This window comes from Heteronotia binoei, chromosome 7 (genome assembly GCF_032191835.1).
Source record: "Heteronotia binoei isolate CCM8104 ecotype False Entrance Well chromosome 7, APGP_CSIRO_Hbin_v1, whole genome shotgun sequence".
Classification (NCBI taxonomy): domain Eukaryota; kingdom Metazoa; phylum Chordata; class Lepidosauria; order Squamata; family Gekkonidae; genus Heteronotia; species Heteronotia binoei.
Window position 1 is genome coordinate 57,012,205 of NC_083229.1, and position 17,954 is coordinate 57,030,158.

The 17,954-nt window shown below is 38.8% G+C and overlaps 1 protein-coding gene across 2 annotated transcripts in view; it reads right to left on the minus strand.

Moving 5' to 3' along the window:
- Nucleotides 1-17,954, minus strand: part of PREX2 (phosphatidylinositol-3,4,5-trisphosphate dependent Rac exchange factor 2) — a 202,395-nt gene that overhangs the window by 28,530 nt on the left and 155,911 nt on the right. For both annotated transcript variants that reach the window (XM_060243668.1, XM_060243667.1), the window contains exons 29-35: nt 16,821-16,911; nt 15,527-15,655; nt 11,519-11,560; nt 7,792-8,009; nt 4,047-4,149; nt 2,643-2,786; nt 340-454 (exon numbers count right to left, since the gene is read on the minus strand). In XM_060243668.1, coding sequence (XP_060099651.1) covers nt 340-454; nt 2,643-2,786; nt 4,047-4,149; nt 7,792-8,009; nt 11,519-11,560; nt 15,527-15,655; nt 16,821-16,911 — 842 coding nt within the window. The remainder of the gene's footprint in view (nt 1-339; nt 455-2,642; nt 2,787-4,046; nt 4,150-7,791; nt 8,010-11,518; nt 11,561-15,526; nt 15,656-16,820; nt 16,912-17,954) is intronic.

Here is a 17,954-nt window from a genome sequence, read left to right on the forward strand (position 1 = left end):
ACGGTAGGGACCTCTGATGCAGGGGATAAGAGTGCGAACTACAAACTATTGTCATCTTGGCCAGAGTCCTCCATCTGCAATACAGAAACAATACTGCTACCCATTTAACAGGACTGTTGTGAAATAATACATATGAAGAGTTGTGAATACATGGGGAAGTGATTAATAAATCAACCCCATGGTTGCATTTAAAATGATATGAAAATCAGGTACCTTATTTATAATGAGACTGTTACTTAGTGATTCAAAGCATATGGATCTACTTGGCCAAGTTATTTCTGGACAGTAGACAAAATTTTTGTTATTGGACAGAACAAAGGTAGGTAGCTGATTACTTACCTGAGTTTTTGGTTATACTGTTTTACTTTTTCTAGTGAAGCTGCATTAATCTGGGCTTGAAATTCTTCTGCTGACACATTGTCTCTATAATAATAGCCTTCCATGCTTTCTAGTGCTACAAGAAAATTAAATAAATCCTTGTAAATTATTCACCTATTATGTTTCAATTATTTTAAAATTCAGTTAATAATTGCAATTCCCACATTGACTTTTGCTGTACATTCATATTGCAGTGTGACTATGAGGATGATATCATGAAGAGCTCCCACACTGTCATGAGCAGAAGGACACTTACAGTACAATCCTAAAGAGACTTACTCCAGTCTAAGCCCATTAAAATGAATAGGCTTAGACTGGTGTAACTCTCTTTAGGATTGCACTGTTAATATCCAGTACTGTCTTAGATCTTATGTATTCTTTCTGCTTTCTTCTTTACCCATCTGGAGTCCAGGGGTAGACCTCCCATTATGGCCACTGGTGATCCAATGGCCTGCCAGCCCAGTGGCAGAAGGGTGGCATGTAGAGAGGAGGAAGCTACATGTGGCCTGCTGGGGAGGCAGGATATTTTCCCCTCCTTTGGGTGGGCAGGGCCAGAGTGGACACAAAGGAAGGATAAGCAGGCAACCTCTCCTTCCTTTGGGGGGTCAGGTTGGGCTTGGGCAGGGAGAAGGCCCTTTCCAGGGCCATTTTTTCCTCCCAATCCACCCCAGAGGAGGTGGTTTTATGCTATAGAGCATATTTTCCTTATGCTAGAAACTGTTCAGCTTCTTGGAAGACAATGTACTTACAAGAGCAAAGTATCTAGTGCCATAGAAATGCACACTCCACAACAGAAGACCAGACCCACAGTGGATTAAGAGAAAACAAGATATAGGCTCCAAACCAATGTATTTACTGTCTAATTATTCTACTCCTATCTTATTGTTCACTGAGCTTACAAACTTTATTGTAAACAACTCCAAGAATGACTCAAGAGGAAGCAGCTATTAACCAGCAGATTTATATCCCTTACTGTAGAAACAGAAAATCAATCAGTATCAATTGCTAAACCTTTACTATTAAGATTTCATGCAAATCTGAAATTGAAATAAATTAGGTATTATTTGACCTAATCTCATTCTTACATTTAAATGAGAATTTGGTAGCTGTTATTCTAAGAACAACATTACTAAAAGATTTTGCAATTAGGAACACTGCCAATTTTATAATAAATATAAATGTTAAGTTTTTATCTCCTTACAAAATAATTAGAAGATATACCCAATAAATAAGGCTTTTGTGAAAACAGCCTGTACCACTATATGTATGATGAATAGTAATTCTGCTGGAAGTTTATTAAAATGACCAGTTAATAAATAATTCATTGTGAAACCCTCTTGAGTTTCAAAGTCTATAGCTTTGCTTCTGTACAAGAGATAGGAAAGAAGGTGGGTAAGATTTCAGGTCCAGCTCCTAACATTAGATTCATAAATCATAGATAGAATTGTATGGGATACTAAGATCTAAGTAAAAAGATAGTGGTATAGAATCAGATCAGTAAGGAACATGTGCCTATAAAATCAGGAAGTGTCATTATAAAGGTCCTTTGATATTTAAACCTGTTAGAAAATCATAACACATAATGGCTCAATTCAACTCTATTGGCAACATTTAGTTGTGTGTAGAAACTAGTGTTCCTTGATGGAGCTGTGCACCCTCAAGTGCACTGAAAGTTGCATCCAGCCAGATCCTTGAAGCAACCACCCTGGCATCAATAGCCACACACTTGATAAAAGGCACAGCATACACTTTCCCTCCATCTGCTTATGATTGTTCTGTTACCCATTTCACATTCTTTGGCAAAGGAATATAATTGAAATTTTCATTTGAGATAATGGACCCTGATGAAGAAAGACAATTGTTCATTTTATTTTGATGCAACAAATGTTTTGCAAATCATATTTACCCCATTATTCTGTCATTTGTTTAGTAAAATTTAATTCATTGCTTTTTAAATAGTAGATATGTCCTTTTCCCCCTCAACCTTTAGGGGCTTTTTTTGTTTTGTAATCTGTACAAATGACACATTTAAACTTTCAAAGGAGTTTATGAATGGGCTGAAGCAAACAATTAAATGAATTTATAAAACTTATAACTCACACCACACTGTTCTTAAGCAAAGTGTTCAGATCAATACATGAACTTTCATACTAAAATCATTTTTTTTACAGAATGCCTTATATGTTTAAGAATACAAACATGCTCAAAGTTATGTTTTATTCCTCCTAAATACCAATTTTCAAAATAAGAAAAAATGTATTTACCTTGAGCAAATAGTACTGGGTAGATTTTAAAACCTCCACCATTCTTCAGCCTTTGAGGAAGTTGTTCAAAATTGTAACTATCGAGATAAAAGTAAACTTTCAAAGCTTGCCGACTTCCTTCTGCTTGATATAGGATTGGCATATCTAAGAACAGTCATAATACAATTTTACTAAAGGCCATAACTATACCTCACTACAACCTGCCCAATACACACTCATATTTTAACAAACAGAGAACAGTAGAGTAGTAGTAGAATTGCTGTGAAGCTAGGGTTGCCAAGCCCAATTCAAGAACTATCTGGGGACTTTGGGGGTGGAGCCAGGAAACATTAGGGGTGGAGTCAAGATCAAGGCTGTGACAAGCATAATTGAACTCCAAAGGGAGTTCTGGCCATCACATTTAAAGGGACGGCACACCTTTTAAATGCCTTCCTTCCATAGGAAATAATGAAGGATAGGGGCACCTTCTTTTGACACTCATAGAATTGGACCCCCTGGTCCAATCTTTTTGAAACTTGGTGAGTATTTTGGGGAGAGGCACTAGATGCTATACTGAAAATTTGGTGCATCTATCCCAAAAAACAGCCCCCCCAGAGCCCCGCAGATCAATTCTCCATGATTTTCTATGGGAATAAATCTCCTTAGGGAATAACAGAGTTTCCAGCAGACATTTCCCTCCCCTCCCCCCGCTTTCTGACGACTCTGAAGCGGGGGGAGGGCCTCCAAACCGGGGGATCCCCTGCCCCCACCTGGGGATTGGCAACCCTATGTGAAGCGTTAGGAAAAACAGATGTGGCTCGCTTAAATATTATTCCAGATATTTCTGTCATACCACAACAAATGTGATTTAGGCTGTATTTCCAAGTTGCATGTGTAACAGGAAGTTATTTCTACCAACAGAAAATTATTTTATTTTAGGCAAAAAAATAGTGGGCAAATTTTAAAACTTGAAACACTTGTGGCTTTGCTCTTTCCTCAACACATATTACGAGGAATGTAAAGAACCAACTGCATTCCCAATCTCCTAGAAAGTATGGCTACAATCCTAAGAACTCTCTCCTGAAAATAAACCCAGTTGAATAAAATGGGACTTACTTCTGAATAAACCTATTTACAATTACTGTCTCTGAGAGCAATTCAAAACAGGCATACTCAGAATTGCCTCTGTTCATTGGTGCTTAGATCCAGGGAAGTACACTTAGGATTGCATTGTAGGAATCTTAAAAGTACCTTAAAAATAAAAGCATACTTACTACAAACCATGAGTTATATAATTTCCAGTAGATTCATATGCAGTTAACACGGCTCAAAATGGAAAGTATTTAAATATGTTGCATATATACAATACAATACTTTGATGAAACAATGGACAACAGAAATATATTTAGCATAAGCCATACTCACTTGCAACCGCAGGCTGCTGTTCAGATAGTTTAAAATAAAATGTAACTTTCTCTAGGTCAAACAATGCAACCAATGTGTCTTCTAGCATAGATTGTTCATCAGTCTAGGAAAAAAACCATATCTTGACTCTAGTAATCGGTCTAAATTGATGCATATAATTGTTAACATTAACTGCAAATGGTCACATCCTGCTTCACTGAAGTAACCCAATTAAATCTCATGAGTAACTGAAGATGGATCTATTTCTATTGAGCTTCCAATCCATCTTCTGCTGTCAAAAGATGATTATTAGCAATGATGAAATATGTTGCATGCAGTAAGTTAATTTACAGTTTGTCATGTTGACTGTGGCATTTTATTTCGTGTTGCTCATGCAATTGAAATAGTTTAGAAATGCTGTACAGTGAAGTGAGATTAAATTTTAAACGTGAGTTTTGTGCATTAATCTTTAGAACTCTGAAAATATATTTCTGTATATTACTAAGGATTATAAAAATGAATTACAATATTCTCAGTTCACTTAATTGAACGCTCACTAAAAAAGAAGCATTCATCTAGAATTACATTTGCCCAGAATGTAAAAAGTCTACAGAAGCTACATCAGAAATCAAAGTAATTGATGCCATGTTATATTTTCTAAAACTTTATCTTATTAGCAAATTGAGAAAACAAATAAAAAACTATACTATTACTTATCCACTATTCAAAACAAGAAAGTAAATAAATGAAAATAAGAAAATAGATGTGTGTGCATGTGCATTTATTGGTGGTGATACAGCATGTGTAGTTGTTCAAGGAACTAAACACTAAAGTTGTGTTTCCGTGACGGCAGACATAACTGCCTGTTTGACCTTTTGTGGGGTTAATACCTTACTTGGGACAGACTGAGGACTTGTAAGAGGTTGAGATGCACAGAAGCTAAGGGACAAGGAGTCTAAAATCAAAGAGACCAAAGAAAAGGTGTAGAGCAGTGCCATCCACTGCTATCACTGCCACAGTTCCCCACCTCGCGGTGTAGCTCCCTAGGTCTTTCCACATTGCTCTGCATCTAGCATGACTTCCTGCCCCATCACCATTTCTACTGCTCCTGACCTCCACTGCCAGGCATGGTGTGAAGAAGAAGCCTCCTATCCCCCATGCCACCAACAGAAAAGTTTAAGGAGGGCAGCTGAGAAAACAGTGCTGTAGGTGAGCAGGTAACTGAGAAAGCTCCTCGTCACCCACCCACATCCATAGCTGCTACCTGAGTTGCCCTCCCTAAACTTTCCCTTCAGTTTCTACCTAGACAGACCAAAGTGACAAGTAGAGCAAGGAGGGTTCTTCTCACCCAGCTGCACATCTCCATGGTGCTGCTCCCAGACCTTTCCCCCTCTCCCATTGCAGCAGTGGTGCATTTTGAAGTTTTTAATCTTTTAATCTTTTATTAATGTTTTACAAGGCCAATCCTAGCACACTTGACGCCCCAGGCAGCCTTGCTGCCCACCGCCCCCCCATGCGCCTCCGCAGCATCTCCCCCTTTCTCCCTCCCACCCAATTTTAATGCCCAGGTGAAGCGCAGTGAACTGCTGCACTCCTGGGGCTCTTTTTAAGGCTGCCTTTCCTAAAGCAGCGCAGAGGCTGGGAGCTCCTATGCCAGCCTTCTGCGCACTCCCCAGGATCAGCGCTGGGGCAGCAGCGGAGGGAAAGATGAGGACCCACTAAAAAAGTGGCTACTGCCACTGCCTCCTCCCCGCTTCCTCCCTGAATTGCGTGGGAAGGAAGTGGGAGGAGGCAGTGGCTGCTTTTTCAGCGGCTCCTTGTCCTTCTCGTCACTTCTGCCCAAGCGCTGATCCTGGTGAGCATCTGGAAGGCCAGCATAAGAGCCACCGGCCTCTGTGCTGCTTTACCCACTAATCAGCTGACTGGCGGGGAGAAGCCTTGAAAGAGCCCCAGAAGTGCAGCCCCAGAAGCGTGGCACCCAGAGAGGGAGGGGGATTGGCCTAGGGGGCGGGTGGGGGAGGGCTGATTTTGGCACTCCCACCCTACCAGCACCCTAGGCAAATGCCTAGTTTGCCTAGTGGGCGAGCTGGCCCTGATGGTTTAATGTTTTTCTGAAGACCAGGGAGGAGTTACCCAGTTTAGAGGAAAATCCCCATTCTGTCAATGTCGTATGTATGTGGAGATCAGCCCAAACTTGATTTATTAGAATATAAGATCAGTGGCTAAGAAAGAAAGCAGAAGCTTAATCCATATCTCTATTTCAAAATACCCTACTAACCCAATTTACCCATGCATCTTCATGTTAATGTGAAAGCTGTATACAAAGAACTAAGGTCAAGAGGAGCTCATGAAAGAGAAGACTATGAAGAAACTTCACAGCAGTTTGATTAGGAGTGGATGTATACTATAAAACAGCAATTCTCAACATAGTGTCCAGTCCCCTTCCTGGTACCCATTTGCCCTTTCCCCCAAAGTTTCTTTTCCCCAAATCAAAAAGCCAATCCTGGCTTTTCTCTTCCTCCCTGGAACAGGAAGTGGTTCAGAAGACCTCAGGAGGCATCACCTTTGGATCTACAGGAAGCACTCATTGGAAATAGATGCTCCATCCCAGGAGAATTCTTGGCTTCGAAGACTCCTAACATTATGTTATTGCTCCCCATGGCAACTATTTTGTAATTGTTGTGTATATGAACTAAAGCTACGTAGTAGAATGGTGTTCCTGCCTGGTTCATTGGAGTCTTTAGGACTGAGCTTGGGGACATGGGAACAATGGGCAGTAAGATCCAAATCCTTGCTGCCCTGCTCCAATCATGGGCCCCCTACTGGTTTGAATGATCCAATGGCGTCCTTGCACGGGAACTTTGATGTGTATATAGTTGGCCCATTGGCCCAGTTCTGCAGTCTTCAAGTTCAACTGTTACCATGCTGTAACTAATAAAGAGAGCTATGATCACTGCAACCTCGTTTCCTCCTTGCATTAAACCCACTATATTATAGTAATGGTGCCCACTATCTTTTCTCAAAAGTGCCCACAGGCTGAACAAGGTTGTGGACCCTTGCTATAGGGGGTGAGAGCAATGGTAGAGAGGTTGGTCAAGAAACAAGTTGGCTAAGGGAAGTGGGAAATGGTGGGCAGTGGTCTGAACAGCAAGATCCTTAAGAGATCATTGGAGGCATACATCTGGAACTGAAGAAAGAAGGAAAAAGTAGGGGGAAAGGGGTAAACTACACACAAGGGCATCTATAAAGCAGGACAGTACAAATCAGTAGGAAGACAGTGGAGTACAAGGAGTGTTTGGAAAGCTAGGGATTGTGGGCTGAGATAAGATGGGAGAAGAAGGTTTACATCATCTAGAATCTAACAGGGAAATTCTGCCAGTTATGTATTTTACTGTCATTAAAGAATTATCATCTGACAACTCCAAGGAGGCAACAAGGCCAAAAAAAAGTTTGTATATGGAAGGGTATGTGTATATTAATTTGAATCAATCAGTTATTTTTTTGGTTCCAAATTTCTAACATAAATATTATTAATTTACAGCAGAAAAGGAAAAGTAAATTATTTCAGCTTGCTTCTTAGGTCAATTTATCAGTGTTCTAGACATACAACAGAGAACATATTTAATTAATTAAGCAAAATGAATTAATCTGGATGTCTATAGAAAATTACTTCCTTTTTTCAGCAGAGGTTGATTCCAGAAATTTTATGGTAAGGACAATATGAACTTTATACAGAATGAAACAGACAAAAAACTGGAATTCTCACCAAGCTGAGTGATAATAGTGACTGGAAGTTAAGAAGGACACCTGCAATGGATATCTGTTCCAACCACCTTTTGCTGGCTTCTTGTGTTTCCATTTCACATTCTTTGCAATTGTCAAACATCTGATTTAATGCAGTCATGAGTTGCTCTGAAAAGGCACAAACTGTGGCCACTAGACTCTGGCAGAAGACCATGTCTCGCCTGAGCTGAATCTCACTATCTGCAAAGGGCACAACAAAGAAGACAAATAAGGCATAATACATTCATTGAATAGTAAATGAACAGAAATTGTACCTTTACTTTAATGTCATGCCATCATATTATGAGGAAAATGTCCTATACAAAAGAGCCACTGCTAATCACCAAGTAATATGTGTGCATGCCATTCTTGTTGGTGGTGCAGAATATGTATCCACTTTTACTATATGACATGAATATTTAATTTGTTAGTAGATTACAGAAAAAATAACAAATAATAAATTATGGTAAAAATATTTTATCTATTACAAATTTACTCATTCCAAAATGGATAAAAAATAAAAGCCATTTCATGAATCACTGAAACGAAGAACATCCAGCTATATTATCTGACTTCAGATTCTGGGTTCAATAAGAACTTCAGGGTCTATATATCAGCTGTCTTGGTTATGCTCAGAAACACAGGCATAGAAACAAAAGCATGAGCTAGGCAGTATATAGATTCAGACACCAGTGTACAGCAGCAAATACAAGGCTATGGGGTGCTGGGGAAGCATAATTGCAGAAACTGCTGGTAGACACTGTTCATAGTATTCTATATGCAGCCTGACAATGTTTCTCAACATGATGGGAGGCTTCTGTTTGGCAAAGAATGGCTCAAAAAGCTGGTGTATATGCAAAAGGGTTCCATGTAATCAGGCCTTTTACTACTACACGAATTTTGTCATTATTAGCATATTGCAAGACAAAGGGCTTCTAAATTCCTTGATGTGATCATGCAAGTATTTTTGTCCTATAATATAGCTTTGTATGAATTTCATGATAGACAGCAATTTCTGTTTGTGGGAGACAGAAGCAAAGGTTTGGAATGATAAAAATTTAGTAGACGAGAAGGCTCACATTAATCTGTGAGTGCCATTTTCCAAAACAGATGCCAGTTATCTTACCACAGCACTTAACTCATGAACGATGGCTATTCCACCCATAATATTTATATACAATTATATTTTTTTTACCGTAATAAACTCATAACATCCCTAAAATTGTATCAGTGAATCTTTTGAAGATACATGGTAAGGTATCAAAACAAATGTGAAATGAAAGTATTTTAATATGATTACTCAGTAATGGGGAAAGGCACAAAATGAACTATGAACTGCAAATTGTGCATGAATCAGCCAGGTTCATGGTTCATTTCGGAGTTTGGGAGAAAGTGCTTCCCATGAATCTCTCAAATGTCCCAATTTAAACTGTCCCCATCCAAGCCTTAGCTTCCCTAGGTGCCCTGTGGCTGCAGGGAGCTTGGGAAAGCCAAGAGGAGACGGTTTAAACTGCCCCCCTCCGTGTCTTGTCTTCCCTAGGAACTCAATGGCCACAGGATGCTTGGGGAAGCTAAGTGGACACAGTGTAAACTGTCCCTCCGTGCCTCGGCTTCCCTAAGCACCCCACAGCTTGGGGAAGCAATTTAAACTGCCTTTCCTTCTGGGATTTGCTTCCCTAGATGTCCCATTGCTTCAGGGTGCTTTGAAAAGCCAACTGGATGCAGTTTAACACCCCGCCACCCCGCCAATGCCTTGGCATTCCTAGGTATCCTGCAGCCATGGGATCCTTGGGGAAGCCCAGGGGAGGCAGTTTGAACCAGGCAGCCCAACAGAACCCTAACTGAGCCCATGGGGAAACCTCTCTCTGATCTTTCTTCACTTCCCCAGCTGACTGGTTGGGGAAGGGAAGAGGGAAGGAAACAGATCTCTCCATTGTATCCTATGGGCCCATAGGATCCAATGGAAAGATCGTGCTGAAGCTGTGTTATGACTCCAGACAAGGGGTTTAAACTTTAAATCCCTTCTTTCTAGAGTTGCACTGCAGCAGTAGCACATTCTCTTGATTGTATCCTGTGGGTCCATAGGGTATAATGGAGAGACTGTGGGCTGGAGAAGGGAGGGGATGACATTTAAATGCCTCCCCATTCCCTCATTCAGCCATGTGGCCACTGCAGACCAGCTGAAGAAGGAAGAGTGGTATTTAAATGCCTCCCCCTCCCTACCCCAGCCATGCTATTGCTGTCTAGTGTCCCCAACCCACCTGCTGCAGCAGGCCAGATTGGGAAAAGGACAGGAGGTAGAGTGGATCAGTTTCAATCCCTTGGGTTTCCAAGCTGAGGGAGGTGAAACTGAACTACTCTCCCCTCCTCCCCTTTGCTTCTGCAGCCAGTGGCTGAAGAAAGCCAGCTTGGGAAAGAAAGGGAAGGGAGAGTTGGTCAGTTTCTGTCCGCTGAAACTGACCATGCCCAAGGAACGTGTGCTCTGAAGGCATTTAAATGCCTTCAGAACTTACTGGGGACCAGATGAACTGGATAAACCGATGAACCACAAAACAGTTTGGGCAATCAAATGAACCACAATCCAAAATGAAACACCGGTTCTGGGAATTAAATGAACCATGAACCAACATGAACCACCATTTTCCTGGTTCGTGCCCATCTCTACTCATTTTTACAAATAATGTTTTGTTTTGCTCTGCACAAGCAAATGTGGACTTCTAAACCACTGTCTGGCATGATAGTTATCTTTTTTGTATGATAGATGCCTTTTGCTTTCCAAAGTATACCCTGTTGGATCCACAGACAGCAATCCTTTCGTGCCTAAAGAATTAAAGTGAAGAAATACATGCATACATGGATCAGCAAGACTAGCTCAGTATGTCTCTAAATGGAAAACAGCCTTAACAATGTCTTGACTATCAGCAGTGCTTTGCCAACAGACACAAATGTTGGCAAGCACTACTATTAAGCAGTAATATACAATGGGATGGCCAGAAATACAAACAAGAGTTGCAAGCAAGTGTATTCAACACATGGTATAGATAATGAATCTTTACAACTTTATCAGTAAACAGTCATTCAGATGCAGCTTGGGCTAGATTTCCATGAACTGTTTATGGTGCATTTTCATCCTCATAATAATCCTAGACGACATAGGATTATTATTTGCAGCTGTGCTATTGGTTCTCTACAATTGCTCTTGATGTTGTTTCTCATAATTAATATCTGGTACTGTATATTTCTTTATTCACACATTTATCATTATGTTGTGATGTTTATTCTAATTATTTAGATTGGGTATTCTATATTCATTCACTAACATGAAAATTTACATATGTAATGTTTTAAGCAACCATCTTATACATTACTTTTAACTTTTGGCCTCTAGTACTTTGTATTCTTTTCTGTTACCTATATCCACAAAATTACAATAACCAACATGTTTTATTTAATTATATATTTATCTTGCTTTTCTTCCTTCTAATTTCCCCTGAGTTATATAACTTGCCTAATCTCCCATTTGTAAAGATGAGCTGCTACTTCTTCACATTTTGTATCAGTTTGGTAGAGCTAAAATGCACATATTTAATAAATGCAGCCTATTTCGATTTTTTAAATACCTTATGGGTATTACTTGAGGTTATAACAACTTGACATTAGGAGAACGATAAATTTTGGTTTAAACATTGCAATGAATTAATGGGAAATACCTGTATATTCAAGGACTGCTAAAAGGATCCTTGCTTTCACTTCTGGAAAAAAGAAAAGAAAAATTGAAGAAGAAAACAATCTTCTGTAATGAATTTGAACCAGACCTTTCCTGGTGCATATTTCTATTAATGTTAACCAGTCTTCTCATTCATACCCTTTAAGACTGTATCATGCTTATTATTAGTATATTCAGTTCATAAATGAAGTACCAATATATATTACATAGCTGAACTTACCACAACATTCCTAGTAAGCTTTCAAGGTGAGAATTCGTTAAGTAGGCCATCAACTGCTTGAACTATGCAGGTTGTGAGTAATTCGGAGCTCCTGGATGGTCTTGGTCTTCCCCCTTCCACTTTACTGCACAGACAGACATTCTCAAATGCCTTTTCTGTCACATTAGCATCTTTCAGATGTATCATCAAACCTCAGTTTGAAGTAATGTGAATGAGCCTCAAATAGTGTGTGTTCTCCTTCCTCACACTTTGCCTGGTAGTATGCATCAGTTTACTATTTCACCCAGTCCATCTAATACTAGGTTGCAGTTCCCCTCAAAAGCAAAACTACAAAAGCTAAATCACAAACCGGTGTTCCAAAGTCCAAGACATTCCTTAGAATCTTACCTCTAGAAAATTTCTGCATGATATAGCTTTTAATATAGATATACTTCAAGAAGGTAAGCAAAACATTACTGCAATTTACAACTGTATCAAAATTAATCGACATTATTTACAAAGATAATCTTATATGTATCTAAGCAATAAGTTTCCCATTTCTTCATTGAGCTTAGCTGAAATCCTTGGAAGTTTATTCAAATCCATGACTGCTGACATCAAGGGCAATAGTCCAGGATATAATTTTTTAGAATATAAATCCCATTTCTGATGAAGATACTTTATCTTGTGTTGTTGGACTCATATATTATTTTCCTATCATTTTTATTTATATCTTTAAAAAGTTATAAAGGACATTCTCACATATTTTTGCTCTCTAGCACAATCAACTAAATCTGAAGCTTCTGATGTCCACCTCACAAACCAATCAGTCTTGCGGAACTGTGATAAATTGGGGATCAAAAACCAACCATGTGCCACTGTGATAAACTGGGGATCAAAAACCAACCACCTGTGCAATTTGCCACCTAATTATAGGCATCTTACCTCCACAGATAAATGTGTTAATCACTGCTTGCATTCTTAACAGCCTTGGGTATTATTACAGGAATGTTAGCCAGCAAGTAATTTAATTTCATGATCATCTTCATTTTAAGTGCATTTATGCAGCCCATGATAGAGAGATTAAGGGACTCCTAAGTGTGGAACATATTTTTAATGTCTGTAATTTCTGGTTTATAATTAATTTTCCAGATTCAGAATTATCTCTACCAATTTTGACTACTAAGTCAGTAGTAATTATTTAACTATATATTTCACAGCCAATTTGATGAGGCTGTATCAGAAGAACTTAAATGAAGCAATAAAGCTTGTTTTCTCTACATTAAATTTGTAACTGGTAACCTTGGAGTAAATGTCAATAATCCTCTATAATTCCTCACTCAAGCTATCTTGTTCCACCATAAAGATGAAAATGTCATCTGCACGGAAGCTTAATTTGGCTTGTTGGTGATCAATTTTAAGACTTTTTAACTGCATAGATTCTCTAATCATGATTGTTAATGGTTCCAAAGAGAGATTAAATATTGAGGCAGAGAGCAGGCAACATTGCTTGACACCCTGTTCAATGTGATTTGAGATGATAAATGCTATATGGTGATAATCATACCGCTGATCTAGAATATGTTAATTTAACCAAATGCTAATAGGCAGCATAAGACAAATCTATATTCTATGTCAGGGGTGGCCAACGGTAGTTCTCCAGATGTTTTTTGCCTACAACTCCCATCAGCTCCAGCCAGCATGGCCAATGGCTGATGGGAGTTGTAGGCAAAATATATCTGGAGAATTACCGTTGGCCACCTATGTGGTCAAATGCTTTTTCAGCATCTAAAGAGAAAAATAGTTTTTATTCCATTCTGTTTAACATACTGTTTGACATACTAGGATAGCTGAAATGGATGCAAGCAATTTTCAGGATCCCTTTTCCTCCCTCCCCCCCTCCCCCGGTTCTCAACATGAACCCCATGAACCTCCCTGAAACCACATGGAGGGTCATGGATAGGGATGGCCATGAATCTCCAGTCTGCGAATCATGAATCGGCAATTTGCACAACAGCTGTTAATTGCTCTGCCATCAACTCCTGTGATCAGAATAGAATTATCTGTAACAACTTTGGCTTATAAAAGGAAGATGATTACTGAAAATTATCTTCTGTACTTTCCGAGGCCTTTTGACTTTGGTGTATTGAGAGCTGAAGAGTAACTCATGGCACAGTTTTGTCTTGAGATCAGTGGCTAGCCTTGGCTTCTCAGTAGAATACTTGAGGACTCTTGGATTATATGCAGCTAAACTACTCATAAAACAAAGACTGTTAGACCAGAGTGCTCTAAGTGATGTAGGTCTAGTAAGCAGTTTGAGAACATCTACACTTTACAGACAGCTATATCCCACTCCCCTGACTGTTCCAGTACACTTTACCAATTTAAGGAATTAAAAGTACAAAAATACCTTTACCAAACCACAGATATTTTACTGCTTGCAGTCTTCGAAGGCCATTTTAATGAGATCTTATATAGGAAAAGTTCCTATGATCAAAAGTTTTCTGAGGATTTGTCCCATTCACATCCAAGATATGAGGCTGAATGTAGTAGATTTTTGCAGACCACAATACCCTAATTCCCAGGAAGGTCAGAGCAGGAGAAATTAGTCATATTATTGGCATACAGGCAGAAATGCCTTACTTTCCAAACGGCAAGATTTGCTGCCATAAAAGATAAAATGATGATGGAGTGCACTGACCAAAGTGTGTCTGATCTGTGACTGCCTAACTCTGGATCACCTGTCATTTGTAATTTATCTCTGGACTGTATAATCTTCCTTTCTTCTTATTAAAATACATATTTTAATGATTATTTTTGTATTTTAATATTTTCTGTGAAAATGTCCAATCCTTTATATTTTATTATTTTTTAATTTTTTATCTTTTTGGACATTTCCATTTTAATTAAAGAGCTATGGCTCTTTTTCTGCTCATGTAATAAATACATTTTGCTAATGTAATAAAGGCCAGGTTTATTAGCATCCCCAAGCTATTAATAACTTCAGTGGGAGTGCAGCCCCCTCCATGATAGGATGACTCTGTAGTCCCTAAGCAGCTTCTTTATTGACCAACAAAACCTGAGCCTTACTTGGATTGAGCTTCAGTTTAATGGCCTTTATCCATCCCACTACATTCTCCAGGCACCTATTGAAAGTCTCTGAATTTATGCCATATCTTCTTTCTTAATTCATCATATACCATATTCCTCATCTTCTCATCACTGCTCTTTTAAGATTTCTTTCATTCCTCTGCACCTAATTTCTACTTCCCCTCCAAATATGTCTTCTGATGAAAGAAACAGGGAAATTATATAGGTAGCTGAGTTTATTTAATATAATTTATTTATCAATTTGTTTTTTCTCTTGTACATTTCATAAAGGAGATTTAAATATTTCTATTTATAAAGTGCAGCACTACACTGCTTTGCAGTTGTCTGAAATTAAACAGATTGATAATGGAACATCATGTGCATTATTGTATACAAAGAATCTGAAGGAAAACATGGAGACATATTTTCAAAACAAGTCTTAAGCAAGCTATGAGTTATTTTAAATGCCCACACAAATACACCTGCTGAAATACACTCCTATTCATCTCAATACTGCATCTTTTTATACTTTTGAAGTTTAATGGAGAGAAAATGATGACTCTTATATTGGAACACAAAATTGGACTAGGTTGCTCTTCTAGAATCTACATTATTCACAGACTTTGCAAACTTCGCTCAGGAGTACAGCAATGCAATTTATTATATAAGAATAATATTCAGGATTACATTCCCATCACTGACCTTCAACAAATTTTTTGATGTTTTGTGCAAGATTTCGAACACTGCTGGGAAGGTTCCAAGGATCTTGCTTAATGTGTAGTCGCAGCCTCTTGGGACAGCTGAGTTTAGGTTCCATGTCCTGCTGAAACTCTAGTCAAAAGAATTATTTGATTTATTGCCACTTACTATTACTGAATTATATCAGTACCCTTTACATTGAAAGGTGAGCCTTTAGTTTGATAACATTGCCTTAATCGAGAGGGAGGGGTATATCAAATCAACAGGGCACAAACACTACTTTATTTTTATTTAATTATTAAAATATTTATCCAAGCAGTTCTTCAGATGCACCCAAGGCATTGGACCAATAGAATTAGGATTGATTTTGCCTTTGAAAGAAAAAAAAATCTATATCCCACCTTATTTACTCAGACTTGTAAAATGCAGTAATTCATGGAGTCTCAGAACAGTTTACAATCTCCTTCCCTTCCTCTCCCCACAACAAACGCCTTGTGAGGTAGGTGGGGCTGAAAGAGCTTTGAGAGAACTGGTCACCCAGCAGCTGTATGTGGAGGAGTGAGGAATCAAATCCGGTTCTCCAAATTACAGTCTGCTGCTCTTAAGCACTACACCAAAGTGTCTCCAAACTGGTTTACAAGCTTTATTGTTACCATTCATCTGTTCACGTGACAATACCCAACACTACAGAATTTCTTGGATATCTCATTAAAACATAAACAACCTTGCGAATAATTCCAGTTACTAGCCCCTCTTAGAAAGATGAACGTTAACTGGCTCTCCTGCCCAGACATTCCTATGTTAATCATTAGCAGCATATAGACTGTTTATTTAAAAGGACACTCTTTTCAGTTTAAAATTGCTCCTGACTTGTTAGATGGAACCAAATTTACTCATCACAGGTGACCAAGTGAGTGCCTGTTTACCAGTGCTGCTGTAACCTACAGTAGTAAAGATAGAAAGGGGATCAGACAAGAAAGAAACAATAAGCAAGTCCGATATGTTGTGAGATTTATTCTAATAATAAGAAACACCCAACACATTAATTTTTTTAAAAAATCTTCTTCAGAGGCAAAAAAAAAATATCCCAAAATTCTTCCAATATGGATTGCAACACAAAAGAAGCCAGCACAAATAAGACAATTTCCTTTGTAAAAATACACATATTCTGCAAAATATATTCATACAAACTCTGGATACACATCCCTTTTAATACATATGCTAATATTTTTGTACTGTAGCATCCAAATACTGTGCTAATATTGATATTAATGCCTTGTTTCTACTTTAATAATACCTTGTAAACTTCGACTAGGAGTGAAGAACTTAGTCTGCTCAAAAGCTCTTGCTACAGCTGGTCCTTTCAGAAGATTAATAATTGAGTCTACCTGTGTGGTTCAAAAGTAGCTAATTAGTGTTTGGGGAAAGGAGCTGTAACTTAACATTAACTTGAAAATGCTTGAAAATAATATATATCAGCCATAGCCAAAGGAAAAAAAATCAAGGCATTGTTAAACTGAGTCTCAAAAATACCACCGGAGGTAATTTTGAACATGCAGCCCTGAGAAAGTGAAAAGCAAAGGCACAGCATTTGAGTTAATAGGGGAGGGGGAACTCAAACAATTATAAAATTGAAATATATTATTTTCTTTGGCATGAATTTCAATATTATAATTATTGAGCAGAATTATATTTGGCATAAATATATTTGTTCTATGTATATAAATGCATTCAATCTGCATTCCAAGGGCAGACTGGTGGGAAGGATAAAAGGGCATCCACAAAGAAATAGAGTGCAATGAGAGATAAAGAGGCCAGCAAGAGGAAGAGCTGTGAGAGGTGACCCTGCCCTGGAGGGGTAGAGCTGCCCAGGACCTCCTTCGATGACATATTCCTCCACTGTTGCTCCAGACTTCTCTGGCAGCTCCAGACTAGTCCAGAGCAACAGTGGAGAGAATCTGTGTCTAAGGCTGCAGCCAGAACCTGATTTACCTGGAAGTAATTCCCACTGAAATAAGAGACCACATAAATCACTAGAACTGCCTCTGATGAGAGAAGCATTACTACTAGGATTGCCAAGCTCCAGGTGGGGCCTAAAGGTGTCTAGAACTGCAGCTAATCTCCAGATGACAGAGAAAATTTGTAGATTGCACTGCTTTGTAGGTTGCACTGTGGGAAAATGGTAGCTTTAGAAGATGCACTGTATGGCATTATATCCTGCTGAGGTCCTCCCCTCCCTAAATCCCATCTTCCCTAGCTCCAAGAATTTTTCAACCCAGATCTAGCAACCCTAAGACTACCTTTCTCAGCAGTCATAGTAACAGACACAGAGCCAGCTTTCCTGCTAGTTCAAAGTGTGTTATTTTGAGTGTGGCAGGTATTTGTGCAGCAGTGAGGGGACATCAAGGCTCTGTTTTTTAATGGATTGCCT